Source organism: Larimichthys crocea, chromosome XI (assembly GCF_000972845.2).
Source record: "Larimichthys crocea isolate SSNF chromosome XI, L_crocea_2.0, whole genome shotgun sequence".
Lineage (NCBI taxonomy): Eukaryota > Metazoa > Chordata > Actinopteri > Sciaenidae > Larimichthys > Larimichthys crocea.
The window spans coordinates 4,019,746-4,039,754 of record NC_040021.1 but is presented as its reverse complement, the minus strand read 5'-3'; the positions used below and the strand labels follow the sequence as shown (position 1 = coordinate 4,039,754).

At 43.9% G+C, this 20,009-nt stretch overlaps 1 protein-coding gene across 2 annotated transcripts in view; it reads right to left on the bottom strand.

The window, feature by feature from the left end:
* ezrb (ezrin b) overlaps nt 1–20,009 on the bottom strand; it is a 59,799-nt gene that overhangs the window by 31,589 nt on the left and 8,201 nt on the right. For both annotated transcript variants that reach the window (XM_010746192.3, XM_027284208.1), the window contains 2 exons: nt 7,666–7,749; nt 1,180–1,275 (listed from right to left, as the gene is read on the bottom strand). In XM_010746192.3, coding sequence (XP_010744494.1) covers nt 1,180–1,275; nt 7,666–7,749 — 180 coding nt within the window. The remainder of the gene's footprint in view (nt 1–1,179; nt 1,276–7,665; nt 7,750–20,009) is intronic.

The window sequence follows — 20,009 nt, the reverse complement described above, 5'->3', positions numbered from 1 at the left end:
AGAGACAATGCGTCTGATTTTAGCGATGTTACGTAAGTGGAAGAATGCAGTCCTCGAAATTTGTTTTATGTGGACGTTAAAGGACAAATCCTGATCAAAAATCCTGATCCTGATCATTCGGTGCCACTAAATCCTGCAACACTGGACCTTTAAGTATACGAGCCTGTAGTCAGGTGTGTAGTTTAAAGAGTGCTTCACACAGTTCTGTCAGAGATGTAGAGGGCTACAGAGGTCTGGTAAATTCTTTCTTTTGTAGTTTTTAGTCTTAACCGACGCCGACTCGAGTGACATCACTTATCAGACTTTGTGCAGCTCCCTCTGGAGCCACAAAAGGTTTCAAATATGGAGTAATACTCCCAGAGACTCGTAATCAGACTTTCTTTGAGAGATTACGCAGAACGCAGCTGGTCTAAAAAGTTTCATACGGATACAATCTTTAACATCTGGACTTCATTTGCCTCTGGCTGATTTGCTAGATTGTGAGCAGCTTTGGGAATAACAACAACAATAATAATAATAATAAAGTAACCTGTATTTACACAGAAACATCAAAGAGACCTGTTCTGGTTCACAGAAGTTCACAAATAATCCACATCCGGATGAATACATGCGCTGCTCTGACCCGTCAGCACGGACAGGAACCCAGACAAAATTAGAAGCCATGTCGGAAGTGGAACCACAATACAGCATGCAAATACATACGTACTGTAATACAGTGGCTACTGATTGACCAGAAGGTAAACACTGCAGCTCTGATTGTATCGCCCGTTCAAAAGAATGCATTCTTCCTCTATTGTTTCTAGAGTTTGACTCCGTGGGGAGAGGCGGGCAGTTGGGAAATACTTGAAACACAGACTGAAATAACCATGTAGGTATGTAGGTGGTACGTGTCTATATATATATACTATTTATGATATGTAACAATAGTGGGATTTCACCCTATTGAAAGGAAAATGATGACCTCAACACCTTTAAAAACAAGTTCATAAATATCACAAATAACTATGTGTGGTCTAATTCTTAACGCTATTTATAGTTATAGTAATGATTTATGATAAATAATAACATTATAATGTACTCTACATGATTTTCCTTCAAACTCTCTTGACCTTAATAATTTAAACATCAAAGATTATGATGAGATGAAATCAAATATGTATTCTCAAAGCTGGATCTCACCTTTTTGTCCAGTTTGAGCCAAGTGTAGTAACCTTTGCCGTCCATGTACTGAAGTCCGAAGTACCAGACCTCACGCAGGCCGATGGTTTTCACCACCTGCACGGAGAAAAGGAAAGTCTTAGAATACAACAGGGCTGCAACAAACAAATGTATTTTTATTATCAGCTGATCTGAAATGTAAAAAACAGAGCCAAAGGTGGTCTTCAAATGTTTAGTTCTGAGTGACCAAAAGTCCAAAGGCCAAGAGGTATTGAAGTATTGGTAGTTGATACAGCACATTCACATTTGAGAGGCTAGAACCTGAGAAATTGAGGCATTTTCCTGCTATTTCCACTTAATAAATGACAATAAAGTATCTAAATCTAAATCTAAAACAGCCTTAGTATCAGTGTGTTACATCACGTGGACACAAAGATGAATTTAAAAATAGATAACATTATTTTCCATAAACATCTTCAGTAAATCTGACTGCTTTCGTAACTCTGCTCTCCCAAGGGGAAAAAACAACAGATTATGAGCTGAGGATGTGAATGAAGTCATTAATAGGAAAAGGTGGCACCTTCACAAAAATCAATGAGGTCGTTTTTACAATAAACGTCAATGAGTCACTGACGGTTTGTTCCCGCAGAGCGAGGAGTTGTGAAAAGCCCTTTGAAGACTTTACTGGCAAGGCCTGAAGAATCTAACCTTAAGGTGACATACTCAGGTACCAGACTAATCTGGCCCTTATAGTATTACACATTCCCAGGTCTGAGTATGGACTTGGCTGAGGCTAATGATACAAACTGCAGTCGAAAAAAAACACTCAAAAACACTACATGTTTGTCGTCTGAAGCAGTTTAGCAAATATATGATAGGCCCCAGAAATGGACGTTAACACCGTCACTGAGACGTTTTTTAAAAGCATATCTGTATATTTTTCTGTTATCAATCAATCTGCTGATAGTTTTCTCGATTAACCGATTACAAGTTCTAGAAAATGTCAGAAGCCGGTGGCAAATATCTCCCTAATCTAGTGAGTAAAGAATATCAAGAGTGTTTTCTCATCTTGCGTTTGAAGCAACGCTCTCTCTGTCTGCTGCAATATGCCACGGCACATAAGGGCACAACGGGGAGCTGATCTCGGACAAAGTGGTCCTATTGTTTGACCAGCGAGGAGGACTGATGGTGTTTAACGAGGGCGTGCTGCATGACCAGCATCCTGTCTCCGACTCCAGGAACAGACTGCGAAAGCCCGGAGCAGAGGCGGTGACGGCTGGGCAGAGAGGAGAGGCGGACGGGGTACGCCTGCTCCGGCTTACAACGAAAAAATCCCAACAGCAAAAACATCTAAAAGGCAGATTATGCACCCAGTTTTAATTTCAACCACACTGGAACCACTTCTTCACATCGACTGTGCAGCTGAGGCAGAAAGTGAAAACACAGTTGCAGATCTGGAATAATCACTTGCTCTGCAGGAGGAGCGAACCATTTTCCACTGGCTTCTGAGGAAAAACCTCAGCGACCAGAGGCTCTTTATGGCCTCTTCAGAGAGGCAGAGCAATTTTTCCAACAGCATCGTGTAGGAATTTGTGTGTGTGTTTGTGTGCGCCGTTAACATCGGGGCAATCTCTGTGCCGGGCCCCCTTTTTTTTTTGAATGCATCGCTGCCAAATTCCCCACCCAGTCACCAGGTGAAATGTCAAGTTGCCTGGGTGAAGTTTGAATCAACACGAGGGAAAGCCCATTCCCACTGATTAGCTTAAGCCCGAGGTTAAAATTAAAATTCAAACTCCCTCCCTCTCGCACTGGACGACACAAAGTACAGGGCAGGCCGACCTGTGGGAGTACAAATGAGCGGCTTTGATTCAGGAAGCTTTTCTGATGGATTGTACTTAGAGCAACAACAACAAGCCACTAAAGGGGGACTTGAAACGAGAGAGCACTAAATCCTAACCCCGCATCTCACCTGTAATGAAACTCACAAGGCCTCGGAAAACAATCGGCCCTTTCATGGTGCTTTTTGCTTTGGGGTCTACGGAAACAGAGTGGGCTACAGATACCTAAATGAACCATTCTTTCCGGGGGGGGACCGTGGAAAGGCTCGGCACAACCAACGGAGCTGTCATAACAAGCTTACCGACCTTTCACAACACTAGACAGATGGATAACTTTAAGAACATGTCGTACATGAACTCCTGCTGCCAAAGGGAAATAATAATACAACTCATTAGAGGAGGATTAAATCTGAATGTGGGGACACGGGTTTAGTAAACTGACATCGCAGCAGGTCGGTTTGGCAGCCTGCCGTGACTCTAAAGGGTTGCTACATCGCTGCAATAATCATAACTAGTAATCATAACTATATCCATAAAACACACGGTGAAAATATTGAGTATGACAGAACACCAGCAGTGGGAATGAAGCTTGTAATTGTATTTGAATTATCAAATCACATTTTTGCAACATTTCCCAGTCGTACCGATAATTTCCTAATGACATAATAAATCACATTTACAGAGCTGGAACCAGTAAGCGTCAGAAAATGAACTGATGATTCATCAGCTCATCTAAGTTTTGAACACTTGTTCATTGTGAGTCCATAGCTCAGGTTTTAGCTGCAATGCTGCCGACTGAAACAACCACAAAAAAGGATTTAACAGCCTCCTGAGGGCAAAAATCACCATCTAAACAATCCTACTGTTAGTTTATAGGCGTATAACACCTCCTGACAGTATAGATATCCTTTAAGACTCTTCCAGACCTGCTCATACTCTGTGTAGATGTGTATAAAACCTAGTTTTTAAGACGTTATAACAGGAGGTTTGACTTTATTCTGGCAATCATTTAAAAAACGGTCATCTCAGTGAAACATTTGCAGTCAGGTTGAAGCAGCGAAACCTTTTTCTGCCTCCTCCGCCTTTAGACTTGCGTCGCTTTGCCACACGAGAACAGTTTAGCGAGCCTGCAGCCTCGTTTCTTTTACGGCGATCTGACAGCGAGTGAAAGTTTCTCTGTCTGGTTTTATGGGAGCTCTTGTGGTGTGAGAGAGACAGAGAGAGAGGAATGCCGCTAGGGCTGAAACTGCATTACGCACTGCATCCTCCGGGCTGAATAACGAGGCTGAGGTCCTCCAGTGACTGAGGAGGGGAAGGGAGTTGGTTCACCCAGTTGGGCCCCAACAGGCACCAGCACAAAGACGTGTGTTTCGTGGTGGTGGCTCAAAGGAAACGTGTCCGTTACTGTCAGACCACACATTAATTGTATCGTGTATTACCAAACCAGCATTTTAAAGCTTCATATCTAAGATTAGCTCTGCTATAACACTACAGTAGAGACTAGAAGCCATCGTGAGACACGTTTGGAGCAGCGTAGTGATTTTTGCATGCGGCTTTGACATGCAAGTTGGGCGTGTAAGTGAACTAGTCTCATATTTTGCTCTTGACACCTGTCAGCCAGATTATTCGGACTTGGATCGAGTTCAAGGCATTGTTGAACTGTTTCAAATGTTGCAATGTTTTCAGCTGTTTAACATCAATCCAAACTAGTTCTCAGAGCCACGACTCAAAGCCTTTCAAAGCCACGTTAATGTGGCACACACACTTACTAACCAATAGATCTACTGTTAACTTTCTAATCGTGGCTCAAGGCAAGGAATGAAATGAGCAGCCGCGTGCAGTCATATGGAAGTGAAACTGTACATGGGTGTGTAGGGGAGTGGCAGAAGTTTCTAGCAGCAGAGTTTAAGAGCAGCATGACAGGGACTAAGGCTATGATCAACGCTGACCACAAGGGCCACACCAGGCCTCACACTCGCCCTGGAAATGAGCTCACTGCTGTTAGTCAGCATTTCCACAGGAGCCGTTTAACACTCTGTGAGTGTCCTTCTGTGTCTTTACAGCTGATTACTGCCAAGGCAACCGTTTCAAACTAAATCAGGCCGCTGACAGACTTCGGGGACACGACCACCGAAGCTAAATGTCAGCCAGGACGGCTGCTCGGGCTTTTGGATGAGGAGCGAAAAAGCTGCGTGGAGCGTTTTTTCCCATGCTCAAATTAGCCGATTGTGTCTTCGCACTGAAATAGAGCACTGAACTGTCTCTGACACCATCATGGGGAGTGAGTGATTATCTGTGGCACACCCCGCTGAGAGCCATTCTAACAAGTAGGCGGGGGAATTCGCCAGCACTTATAAATAAATAGAGAGATGTCAAAGGCAAACAGGACGTCCTTAAACAAATCCGCACATCAAGAGCTTTAGATCCGCGGCCACGCTGCTTTGTTTGTCAAAAAAAAAAAAAGTGTCACACGTGCTGGCGACGTCCACATGCCGCTGCAGCTGTGACTGTTAGGGATATTCTGCTCAACATGTTTGTGTTTTGGACTGAGGCGTTCGCTGACATGAAGGGTGAATCCCCTGACACATTGTTGGCTACACTTGCCGTTGAAAAACGAGTTCTACAGGAAGTGGCTAAAACAATGCCGCCACCCCCCCCTCCACCCCGGTGCTGTCACAGAGCCTCAGAGGAGCTCACGTTAATGACATGTCATCCACATTTGGATTTCGTAGCACCGAGCTTCACAATAGAGTTTCACAACTAGAGGAAAAGACAAAGACAATTTCTCAGGTGACCGGTTCAAGGGTCGAAAAACAAAATACCTCATACTACCACTTATAGTTATTACATAACTGCATCCGTTGTAATGGACAAACATTAAAGGCGCAGTGTGTAAGGTCGGGGGGGGCTTTATTCTAATAACAGACAACAGACAAACTAAACACTGACTCTAGTCGGGTCCTTTCGAGGGTGATGTGAGGAGATCGCAAAGCAGCTACTTCACCACAAGATGCAAATAAATTCTACACACGGGACCTTTAATACACCAGCTGACGTCAACATTCAATACACACAAGTCAGTGTGAAGTGATTTTACTGTAAATCTGACAACAGAGAAAATGTGAGTGAGATTTCGTAAAAACAGTGCGAGACACCAATCATGTCAGTGATTAATAAATAATGAATAAAAGAACGAATACTAATAGATATGTGTCTTTTGCATGCCAAAAGATCCACTGCAATGTTTTGGAGGAAGATCAGCAGACCAAGTGTAACGTATTGGGTGAAACAGATGCTGGCAACCTTTCCTTTGGAGAGAGTGACCTACATACGAAAAGGAAGGCAAGATATGTTCGAAGAGATATGGAAACCATTTAATATGTTTGTTAATGGTATTGATTTACCTTACAACAGGACTAAATACAAATTCATATTCAAAAAATAAATTCAAATACCCGCAATTGTATTAAGCCCCTAAGTTACGCATAAAATGTCTTTCTATATGTAATGGTTGTTTGTTTGTTCGGTTTTGTTCTGTTTATGACACTTGTACCATAACAGGTGCTTTCGTTGGAGCACAGACCTACATATTTGATATAACGACGAAATGTTAATAAATATATTGTTAAAAAAAAATGGATTAAAAACAACTACTGCTTAATTTCCTCACAGATTTTCCATTTAATCACAACTTTAATAAAAGCCTTGAGCTTCTCTCATTGTTTCATCACAGGAAGCCGTTCACAATAACCCCTGAACCGCACAAGGGATTGACAAGAGACCGATAAGGCCACTCGGAGCCAGAAGCCTCCTGCCTGTAATCTCGCCTCGTTAGGAGATAACTTTTCAGGCCTGGATGTAAGAGCTTTGGGAAGAGACGATAATGAGGGCAGACACTTTCTCCTGGCGCTGATGTCTCTCGGTGACGTCAATCCAGTTAGCGGACGTGACGTCGGAGGTTGTAACAGTTTGAGACACTTTGAAATGCTTTCTGTTAAAACTACACACTGATCTGCTTCCTTGCTGGGGAGTTAAATAAAAAGTTCGATATATCTGTGCATTTAATATGTAACTAGAGCCACCAGCTGCTTAACTTATCTTAGCATAAGACGGGAAACAGCTAGCCCGGCTCTCTCCAAAGCCAACAACATCAACTGACCAACACCTCTACGGTTCACTGATTAACACGTTACATCTTGTTTGTTCAATCTGTACAAAAACACGCGTTTAAAAAAAAAAAAAAATGATGCCGTTTGTCGTTTAATGGAGGGTTACGCGCCAGACTGTTTCTTGGCAGGGAGACGTAACTTCCCGGAGTCTACGCTCTTTGCTGGGCTGCTGCTGCTGCTGGCTGGGAAACAGTCCCTCACATAACACTGCTGCATTTTCACACTTAGGTTGTTGTGCTGTTTAAACGATCTGGACGTGTTAATTAGTTTTGGAGGTGCTGGTGGGTAGATGTATTTACCTTTGGACGGAGACTGGATGGCTTCATACTTCATACTAAACTCTACAAGTAACTCATTATATATGATCTGCTTTAATCGATGTGACTAGACCACCATTGGCTGACTTGTATTGACCTTTTCTATATATATATTCATAAAAGTGATACTGACAATATATCTATAGGTCAACGCTGATGCGAGGGATCTGATGTGCACCGTACCTGATCAAACAGCTGCTTGCCGGTGGTGCTGGGCTGGATGGCAAATTCCAGCTCAGCGTCCATGGTGGTGACGCGTACATTGACCTGTTGGAAAAAGAGAACAAGAGTTCAAAAGCTGACCCAGAGCAACAGAGAGGCTCTCAAAAGGTAAGGACTGATATGTGGTTAAAGCATGCTGAACTACAGAGCACTGCTTTGGTGTGAGGGTGTGTGTGTGTGTGTTTGGTAAGGAGGTGTATTTGCAGAGTAAACACACTGTGGGCTGTGTGTTTATCTCTGCTTTCTCAGAGCAGACGGGCTGATTCACGGGAATAGTGCTGCAAAAATCTTTAGGTGCTTTTGGTAAAAGTCCTCAGGGATTTTAAAGGAACGCACGAGTGTTAACACGTCGCACATCTGCGGCTAATCCCACTTCTAGTTCACCGAGCTCAACAGAGGTGCAGTGGATGAGCCGACTAAAGAGAGGAGGTGTAAAATACAACAACTCCTTCACTCATTCACTCCCATTCACAGAAAAAAAAGCATGTCTTTGAGTTCTCAGGTTAATGATTGATCAGACTGGCCTGTGAATACAAAAAGAGGTGGTCCGTCTAACTGAAAACTGCTTCGTGAGCTCTAAATTTTAATGTCCACTCGACGGGGATCCACCCCGGTGATTAATGTGTGATTTTAAAACCATTACAAACAGTCTGACTGGCCAGCTGGACGGAATAATGAGGACTGACGTCAACCGTCTCCCATAATGGAGAGAAACAATATTCTGTATTGTAAAAGTTCGGTTAGTAATCAGCTAATGGCATCTGAATTTTTTCGCACAAAGGCCACGCAACAATGCGACAAATATTTACAAAAGCTGCTTTGAGGTAATGCACATGCTGACTCTCTTTTCCGTGGGTATAATGTCAAATATCTGGTATTTGCGGGGGTTATGGAAACACGCAGGCCCTCAAAGTATTGACTGAACATGTTAATGCTGAGTGACAATGATACAAAGAGGACAGTGGACATAAAGTGTGGACAGAGAAGGCCAGCTAACAGAGCCCTCCAGTGACATCTTTCATCTCCAGACCATTGTGAGCCTCGGCAGTGAACAAATTCAATGACGCCCACTGGAAAATGGGGATGTCTGAGCCGTGGCGGTGACTATCTGGTGACTCAGAGCTTTGCCGATTCCTAGGAAGCGACAACTGACTAACTGACAAGCTTTAATCCTGACAGAGGAGGCCAATCCAATCACGGCATTTGATGGGAAGAGCCTCACCATGGCGCTGTCCAGGATATTGTAAGTGCACAGTACAATAGTCTAGACAGTGGATATTAAAGGGTGACCCACTTCTATCATCTGTGCGTCTGCTGCCGCTTTCAAGCGAGGTTAGCAGAGTTGACTCACTTGGACCCGTGGCAAAACAAACTTTGCTCGGAGCCACGTAGAGTTCGTAGCTCTGTCCTGTGATGCCACATGTGCACACGATTCGTAACTTTTAGGAGTCGAACCGTCCAACAGGGTGACTTACACCAGCTTCCAGTCACGGCCTAAAAGCAGGGAGGGGGGTGGGAACACTGCATTTACTTCACACAGCAAAACAAAGATCCCCTTTCAGCAGCAGTCCCTCGCTATCATCATCTACATTCAGCTGGAGCCAAAAAAACGACCACAAGACTGCAGCAGGAGCGATCAGAAACTGCACCAATAAGTGATACTTGGAGACTTCCCTTGTTTAAAAGCGACTGTAAGATCTGGTAGTGAGCAGCTCCCAACGATTCTCTCAACGTCACAGTCTTTATTTACAGCGAGTTAAGAGAGGGAACACCTAAAAAAAACACACCCTTAACCATCAGAGAATGGAATATGTGAATGTGTGGAGCAGACGAGCCAACTGAAACAACTGACTGAGTGATATCTGATCTCAAAGTAGGTCCTACGACGGTAACTCACAATAAACTGAGGCCATTCAGAGCGGTAAAGAAAACATGACACATATGCTAAAAATATACCGGGCAAAGACCCAGAGTTCCACAATGAGCAACTTCAGTCAGAGGAAAGTACAGGCGTTCATATTAACCATATAAAGCCCCGCTTCTCGACTCACTCGCTGCAGGAGCTTGCTGTTATGACGCAGAGCACATGCAGAACTTTGCAGTCTCGCTGGAAGGTACACGACTTTTGGTGACCAAGAAACAACAACAAGTAACATGAGCTCTGTGGTAACGTAGGCGACACAGTAGAAAAACCTGATGTACTAAGAACTGAAGTACAACCACGTGTCAGTACAACTGTGTGCAGGATTTTTTTTTTTGCTTTTTCCATGATAAAAACATCAAAATACTTTCTGTTACCTGCCCAACGATGAGCCGGGACACTGTCGCCAAGTGCTCGCTCATGGTAGGAATTGTTGGGTCTCGTACGATGTACACCTGCTCCACATGAGAAGTGTCTAGAGATAACTTTTGTTGCGATTGGGCGCTATAGAAATAAAACTGAACTGAATGTAAGAGTGGTATCAAAAGAGAGAAAATGTGTCATGTTGACGTCTTTGGCCTAAACTTCAAGGTACCAACTATAAATGAACAAATACGAGAATATGCAAGAAATAAGCAAACGGTTAAAGATCGGCGACCTCTAATAAACGCTCTAATAATCCAAAATCTGCCGACCTGAGATGATCCACAGAACAACTACAGCTAGAGACGATTCAAAGAAAAGGGTTGCTATTCTGAGAGTTAATCAATCAATCCATTACTCGGGAATGTCAAATATTTCCTCATTCCAAACCCTAAAGTGTGAGGACACACCGCCCTTCCCCGTCCTATATAATCATGAACTAAATATCCCTCCTTCAGATTTTATAACGTGCAGGTCAAAAGCTGGGTCGGGTCGGGTTAAATAAATGTGCTGGTCATCGCCTCCGTAGTTAAACTGTGAATAGGCTGCACTACATTCTTCAGTGAGGTCCATTCAATATTTAACCCTCGGCATAGTCTGCGCGACTTTACAAGAGTCTTTCGCAATGGGTGTCACCATGGGGACTGGCAGTGAAATGGCCGGAGAGTTATACAGCCAATAGTCATAATGACTGGCTACTGTTTGAGTCCAGAGCAGTAACACAGCTTGGATGGAGAGGACAGGAAGTGTTACTGAAGTGATCCCATAAGTGTTTTCTCTCAGGTTTTGTCAACCGAACAATGAGAGTTAAAAGGTGCCGTAACCATTTTTGGATTAGTGAATCAGTCCTCGAGGATTGAGTAATTAATTATTTAAAAGGAACAAACACTAACAATAGGACTGGACACAAAAAGGAAACACCCATCCATGTTGGTCGTGGCCACGCCTTGTACGGTTGGGCTGTGACCGAGAGGAAACAGGATTCTGGGAGAGCCACTATCGTTTACTTCTGACAATGTGTCATTCAGATACGTGAAACATGAGTCACACAAGCATCGATACAGGAGCCTTCGCTGCTCCTTAAATCTGGTCCGACGTCCTGCTGCTCGGCCCTCTGTCTGAATTTGGATGTTGGAATGTGATATTACGTCAAGCACTGAAATAATTCACGCCGCCTGTAGGGTCCTGTGCCACTTAGTATCGAGTTTAAATCAATGTTTATCCTCTTCGATCTTTGCTTTCCAGGAACTACAGCTATTTTATAAATCAATGAATAAAACGTGTCGATTAGTTTGAAAAAGCTTTTCACGACAGCTCAAACTCACGACGAAAGTTTAGTTTTAATATCAGGAGAATTTAAATCATGACATAATATCTCACAAGAGGTCATGTCCGACTCACATCACTTGCTTTGAACTTACAGTATAACTATTTTTGATGCATCCTAATGATTTTTTTTCAGGATTTTTAAGAATTTATGATTTTATTTCTGTTTCGGTGAGGCGGGAAAAATTTTCCACTGGCTTCTGCAGGAAAAACCCAGCGACCAGAGGCTTCTTATGGCTCTCGTCAGAGAGGCAGAGCAATTTTTCCAACAGCATCGGGTGGATTTGTGTGTGTGTTTTGTGCGCCGTTAACATCGGGGCAATCTCTGTGCCGGGCCCCCCTTTTTTTTTTTGAATGCATCGCTGCCAATTCCCCCACCCAGTACGCAGTGAAATGTCAAGTTGCCTGGGTAAGTTTGAATCAACACGAGGAAAGCCCATTCCCACTGATTAGCTAAGCCCGAGGTTAAAATTAAAATTCAAACCCCTCCCTCTTCGCACTGACGACACAAATACAGGCAGGCCGACCTGTGGGATACAAATGAGCGCTTTGATTCAGGAAGCTTTTCGATGGATTGTACTTAGAGCAACAACAACAAGCCACTAAGGGGGACTTGAAACGAGAGAGCACTAAATCCTAACCCCGCATCTCACCTGTAATGAAACTCACAAGGCCTCGGAAAACAATCGGCCCTTTCATGGTGCTTTTGCTTTGGGGTCTACGAAACAGAGTGGGCTACAGATACCTAAATGAACCAGTCGTTCGGGGGGGACCGTGGAAAGGTCGGCACAACCAACGGAGCTGTCATAACAAGCTTACCGACCTTTCACAACACTAGACAGATGGATAACTTTAGAACATGTCGCATGAACTCCTGCGGCAAAGGGAAATAATAATACAACTCATTAGAGGAGGATTAAATCTGAATGTGGGGACACGGGTTTAGTAAACTGACATCGCAGCAGGTCGTGTGGCAGCCTGCCGTGACTCTAAAGGGTTGCTACATCGCTGCAATAATCATAACTAGTAACATAACTATATCCATAAAACACACGTGAAAATAGGAGTAGACAAACACCAGCAGTGAGAATGAAGCTTGTAATTGTATTGAATTATGCAAATCACATTTTTGCAACATTTCCCAGTCGTACCGATAATTTCCTAATGACATAATAATCACATTTACAGAGCTGGAACCAGTAAGCATAAATGAACTGATGATTCATTGAGCCATCTAATTTGAACACTTGTTCATGTGGAGTCCATAGCTCAGGTTTTAGCTACAATGCTGCCGACTGAAACAACCACAAAAAAGGATTAACAGCCTCCTGAGGGCAAAAATCACCATGTAAACAATCCTACTATTAGTTTATAGGCGTGTAAACACCTCCTGACGTATAGATATCCTTTAAGACTCTTCCAGACCTGCTCATACTCTGGTAGATGTGTATAAACCTAGTTTTTAAGACGTTATAAACAGGAGGTTGAACTTATTCTGGCAATAATTTAAAAACGGTCATCTCAGTGAAACATTGCAGTCAGGTTTGAAGCAGCGAAACCTTTTTCTGCCTCCTCCGCCTTGACTGCTCGCTTTGCCACACGAGAACAGTTTAGCGAGCCGCAGCCTCGTTTCTTTTACGGCGATCTGACAGCGAGTGAAAGTTTCGCGGTGCCTGGTTTATGGGAGCTCTTGTGGTGTGAGAGAGAGAGAAGAGAGGAGAGGAATGCCGCTAGGGCTGAAACAGCATTACGCTGCATCCTCCGGGCTGAATAACGAGGCTGAGGTCCCTCCAGTGACTGAGGAGGGGAAGGGAGTTGGTTCACCCAGTTGGGCCCAACAGGCACCAGCACAAAGACGTGTGTTTCGTGTGGGTGCTCAAGGAAACGTGTCCGTTACTGTCAACACACATTAATTGTGTGAAGTATTAAAAAAAACAGTATTTTAAAGCTTCATATCTAAGATTAGCTCTGCTATAACACACAGTCGAGACTAGAAGCCATCGTGAGACACGTTTGGAGCAGCGTAGCGATTTTTGCATGCGGCTTTGACATGCAAGTGGGCGTGTAAGTGAACGAGTCTCATATTTGCTCTTGACACCTGTCGCCAGATTATTCGGACTTGGATCGAGTTCAAGGCATGTTGAACTGTTTCAAATGTTGCAATGTTTTCAGCTGTTTAACTCATGCCAAACTAGTTCTCAGAGCCACGACTCAAAGCCTTTCAAAGCCACGTTAATGTGCACACACACTTACTAACCAATAGATCTACTGTATAACTTTTCTAATCGTGGCTAAGGCAGAATGAAATGAGCAGCCGTTTGCAGTCATATGGAAGTGAAACTGTACAGGGTGTGTAGGGAGTGGCAGAAGTTTCTAGCAGCAGAGTTTAAGGAGCAGCAGACAGGGACTAAGGCTATGATCAACGCTGACCACAAGGCCCACACCAGGCCTCACACTCGCCCTGGAAATGAGCTCACTGCTGTTAGTCAGCATTTCCACAGGAGCCGTTTAACACTCTGTGAGTGTCCTTCTGTGTCTTTACAGCTATACTGCCAAGGCAACCGTTTCAAACTAAATCAGGCCGCTGACAGACTTCGGGGACACGACCACCGAAGCTAAATGTCAGCCAGGACGGCTGCTCGGGCTTTTGGATTGAGGAGCGAAAAGCGGCGTGGAGCTTTTTTTCCCATGCTCAAATTAGCCGATTGTGTCTTCGCACTGAAATAGAGCACGAACTGTCTCTGACACCATCAGGGGGAGTGAGTATACTGTGGGCACACCCCGCTGAGAGCCATTCAACAAGTAGGGGGGAATTCCGCAGCACTTATAAATAAATAGAGGAGATGTCAAAGGCAAACAGGACGTCCTAAACAAATCCGCACATCAAGAGCTTTAGATCCGCGGCCACGCGCTTTGTTTGTCAAAAAAAAAAAGTGTCACACGTGCTGGCGTCGTCCACATGCCGCTGCAGCTGTTACTGTAGGGTATTCTGCTCAACATGTTTGTGTTTGGACTGAGGCGTTCGCTGACATGAAGGGTGAATCCCCTGACACATTGTTGGCTACATTGCCGTTGAAAAACGAGTTCTACAGGAAGTGGCTAAAACAATGCCGCCACCCCCCCCTCCACCCCGGTGCTGTCCACAGAGCCCAGAGGGAGCTCACGTTAAGGACATGTCATCCACATGTGGATTTCGTAGCACCGACTTCACAATAGAGTTTCACAACTAGAGGAAAAGACAAAGACAATTTCTCAGGTGACGGTTCAAGGGTCGAAAAACAAAATACCTCATACTACCACTTATAGTTATTACATAACTGCATCCGTTGTAATGGACAAACATTAAAGGCGCAGTGTGTAAGGTCGGGAAACACTGACTCTAGTCGGGTCCTCGAGGGTGATGTGAGGAGATCGCAAACAGCTACTTCACAACAAATGCAATAAATCTACACACGGACCTTTAATACCCAGCTGACTTCAACATTCAATACACACAAGTCAGGGTGAAGTGATTGTAACTGAAATCGGACAACAAAAATGTGAGTGAGATTCGTAAAACAGTGCGAGACACCAATCATGTCAGTGATAATAAATAATGAATAAAAGAACGAACTATAGATATGTGTCTTTTGCATGCCAAAAGATCCACTGCATGTTTTGGAGGAAGATCAGCAGACCAAGTGTAACGTATTGGGTGAAACAGGATGCTGGCAACCTTTCCTTTGGAGAGAGTGACCTACATACGAAAAGGAAGCAAGATATGTTCGAAAGATAGGAAACCATTTAATATGTTTGTTAATGGTATTGATTTACTACAACAGGACTAAATACAAATTCATATCAAAAAATAAATTCAAATACCCGCAATTGTATTAAGCCCTAAGTTAGCATAAAATGTCTTTCTTATGTAATGTTGTGTTTGTTTGTTCGGTTTTGTTCTGTTATGACACTTGTTACCATAACAGGTGCTTTCGTTGGAGCACAGACCTACATATTGATATAACACGAAATGTTATAAATATATTGTTAAAATGGATTAAAACAACTACTGCTAATTTCCTCACAGATTTTCCATTAATATCACGACTTAATAAAGCCTGAGCTTCTCCATTGTTCATCCAGGAAGCCGTTCACAATAACCCCTGAACCGCACAGGATGACAAGAGACCGATAAGGCCACTCGGAGCAGAAGCCTCTGCCTGTAATCTCGCCTCGTTAGGAGATAACTTTCAGGCGGGATGTAAGAGTTTGGGAAAGAGACGATAATGAGGGCAGACACTTTCCCTGGCGCGGATGTCTCTCGGTGACGTCAATCCAGTTAGCGGACGTGACGCGGAGGTTGTAACAGTTTGAGACACTTTGAAATGCTTTCTGTTAAAACTACAACTGATCGCTTCCTTGCTGGGGAGTTAAATAAAAAGTTCGATAATCTGTGCATTTAATATGTAACTAGAGCCACCAGCTGCTAACTTATCTTAGCATAAGACGGGAAAACAGCTAGCCCGGCTCTCTCCAAAGCCAACAAACATCAACTGACCAACACCTCTACGTTCACTGATAACACGTTACATCTTGTTTGTTCAATCTGTACAAAAACGCGTAAAAAAAAAAAAAATGATCCGTTTGTCGTTTAATGGAGGGTTCTCGCGCCAGACGTTTCTTGGCAGGGAGATGTAACTTCCCGGAGTCTACGCCTTTGCTGGGCTGCTGCTGCTGGCTGGGGAAACAGTCCCTCACATAACACTGCTCTTTTTCACACTTAGGTTTGTTGTGCGTTTAAACGATCTGGACGTGTTAATTAGTTTTGGAGGTGCTGGTGGGTAGATGTATTTACCTTGGACGGAGACTGGGAGGCTCATACTCATACTAAACTCTACAAGTAACTCATTATATATGATCTGCTTTAACGATGTGACTAGACCACCATTGGCTGACTTGTATTTGACCTTTTCTATATATATATTACATAAAAGTGATACTGACAAACATTATAGGTCAACGCTGATGCGAGGGATCTGATGTGCACCGTACTGATCAAACAGCTGCTTGCCGGTGTGGGCTGGATGGCAAATTCAGCTCAGCGTCCATGGTGGTGACGCGTACATTGACCTGTTGGAAAAAGAGAACAAGAGTTCAAAAGCTGACCCAGAGCAACAGAGAGGCTCTCAAAAGGTAAGGACTGATATGTGGTTAAAGCATGCTGAACTACAGACACTGCTTTTGGTGTGAGGGTGTGTGTTGTGTGTGTTTGGTAAGGAGGTGTATTTGCAGAGTAAACACACTGTGGGCTGTGTGTTTATCTCTGCTTTCTCAGAGCAGACGGGCTGATTCACGGGAATAGTGCTGCAAAAATCTAGGTGCTTTGGTAAAAGTCCTCAGGGATTTTAAAGGAACGCAGAGTGTTAACACGTCGCACATCTGCGGCTAATCCCACTTCTAGTTCACCGAGCTCAACAGAGGTGCAGTGGATGTTAGTCTGTGAGCAGACTGAAGAGAGGAGGTGTAAAATACAGCAGCTCCTTCACTCATTCACTCCCATTCACAGAAAAAAAAGCATGTCTTTGAGTTCTCAGGTTAATGATTGATCAGACTGGCCTGTGAATACAAAAAGAGGTGGTCCGTCTAACTGAAAACTGCTTCGTGAGCTCTAAATTTTAATGTCCACTCACGGGGATCGCACCCGGTGATTAATGTGGATTTAAAACCATTACAAACAGTCTGACTGCCAGCTGGACGGAATAATGAGGACTGACGTCAACCGTCTCCCATAATGGAGAGAAACAATATTCTGATGTAAAATTTCGGTTATAATCAGCTAAATGGCATCTGAATTTTTTCGCACAAAGGCCACGCAACAATGCGACAAATATTTACAAAAGCTGCTTGAGGTAATGCCAGCTGACTCTCTTTTCCGTGGGTATAATGTCAAATATCTGGTATTTGCGGGGTTTATGGAAACACGCAGGCCCTCAAAGTATTGGACTGAACTTAATGCTGAGTGACAATGATACAAGAGGACAGTGGACATAAATGTGGACAGAGAAGGCCAGCTAACAGAGCCCTCCAGTGACACTTTCATCTCCAGACCATTGTGAGCCTCGGCATGAACAAATTCAATGACGCCCACTGAAAATGTTGTCTGAGCCGTGGCGGTGAATACTGGTGACTCAGAGCTTTGCCGATTCCTAGGAAGCGACAACTGACTAACTGACAAGCTTAATCCTGACAGAGGAGGCCATCCAATCACGGCATTTGATGGGAAGACCTCACCATGCGCGTTCCGGATATTGTAAGGCACAGTACAATAGTCTAGACAGTGGATATTAAAGGTTGACCCACTCTACATCGTGCGTTGCTGCCGCTTTCAAGCGAGGTTAGCAGAGTTGACTCACTTGGACCCGTGGCAAAACAAACTTTGCTCGGAGCCACGTAGAGTTCGTAGCTCTGTCCTGTGAGTGCCACATGTGCACACGATCGAACTTTTAGGAGTCAAACCGTCCAACAGGGTGACTACACCAGCTTCGAGTCACAGCCTAAAAGCAGGGAGGGGGGTGGGAACACTGCATTACTTCACACAGCAAAACAAAGATCCCCTTTCAGCAGCAGTCCCTCGCTATCATCATCTACATTCAGCTGGAGCCAAAAAACGACCACAAACTGCAGCAGAGCGATCAGAAACTGCACCAATAAGTGATACTTGGAGACTTCCCTTTGTTAAAGCGACTGTAAGATCTGGTAGTGAGCAGCTCCCAACGATTCCAAGTCACAGTCTTTATTTACAGCGAGTTAAGAGAGGGAACACCTAAAAAAAACACACCCTTAACCATCAGAGAATGGAATATGTGAAGGTGTGGAGCAGACGAGCCAACTGAAACAACTGACTGAGTGATATCTGATCTCAAAGTAGGTCCTACGACGGTAACCACAATAAACGAGGCCATCAGAGCGGTAAAGAAAACATGACAAATATGCTAAAAATATACCGGGCAAAGACCCAGAGTTCCACAAGGAGCAACTTCAGTCAGAGGAAAGTACAGGCGTTCATATTAACCATATAAAGCCCCGCTTCTCGACCACCGCTGCAGGAGCTTGCTGTATGACGCAAGACATGCAGAACTTTGCAGTCTCGCGGAAGGTACACGACTTTTGGTGAACAGAAACAACAACAAGTATAACATGAGCCTGTGGTAACGTAGGCGACACAGTAGAAAAACCTGATGACTAAGAACTGAAGTACAACCACGTGTCAGTACAACTGTGTGCAGGATTTTTTTTTTTGCTTTTTCCATGATAAAAACTCAAAATACTTTCTGTACCTGCCCAACAATGAGCCGGGACACTGTTCGCCAAGTGCTCGCTCATGGTAGGAATTGTTGGTCTCGTAAGGTCCGCTCCACATGGGAAGTGTCAGAGATAACTTTTGTTGCGATTGGGCGCATAGATAAAAACTGAACTGAATGTAAGATGGTATCAAAAGAGAGAAAGTGTATCATGTTGACGTCTTGGCCTAAACTTCAGGGTACCAACTATAAATGAACAAATACGAGAATATGCAGAAATAAACAAACAGTTAAAGATCGGCGCGACTCTAATAAACGCTCTAATATATCCAAAATCTGCCACCTGAGATAATCCACAGAACACACAGCTAGAAACGATTAAAAGAAAGGGTTGCTATCTGGAGAATTAATCAATCAATCCATTACTCGAATGTCAAATATTTCTCATTCCAAACCTAAAGTGTGAGGACACACCGCCCTTCCCCGTCCATATAATCATGAACTAAATCCTCCTTCAGATTTAAACGTGCAGTCAAAGCTGGGTCGGGTCGGGTTAAATAAATGTGCTGGTCATCGCCTCCGTAGTTAAACTGTGAAAGGCTGCACTACATTCTTCAGTGAGGTCCATTCAATATTTAACCCTCGGCATAGTTGGCGACTTTACAAGAGTCTTTCGCAATGGGTGTCACCAGGGGACTGGCATGAAATGGCCGAGAGTTACAGCCAATAGTCTAATGACTGGCTAGTTTGAGTCCAGACCAGTAACACAGCTTGGATGGAGAGGACAGGAAGTGTTACTGAAGTGATCCATAGTGGTTTTCTCTCAGGTTTTGTCAACTGAACAATGAGAGTTAAAAGGTGCCGTAACCATTTTTGGATTAGTGAATCAGTCCTCGAGGATGGAGTTAATATATTAAAAGGAAACAACACTAAAATAGGACTGGACACAAAAAGGAAACACCCCATCCGTTGGTCGTGGCCACGCCTTGTACGTTGGGCTGTGACCGAGAGGAAACAGGATTCTGGGAGAGCCACATCGTTTACTTCTGACAATGTGTCATTCAGATACGTGAAACATGAGTCACACAAGCTCATAAGGACCTTCGCTGCTCCTTAAATCTGGTCCGACGTCCTGCTGCTCGGCCTCTGTCTGAATTTGGATGTTGGAATGTGATATTACGTCAAGCACTGAAATAATTCACGCCGCCTGTAGGTCCTGTGCCAGTTAGTATCGAGTTTAAATCAATGTTTATCCTCTTCGATCTCGCTTTCCAGGAACACAGCTATTTTATAAATCAATGAATAAAACTTTGTGATTAGTTTGAAAAAGCTTTTTACGACAGCTCAAACCCGAC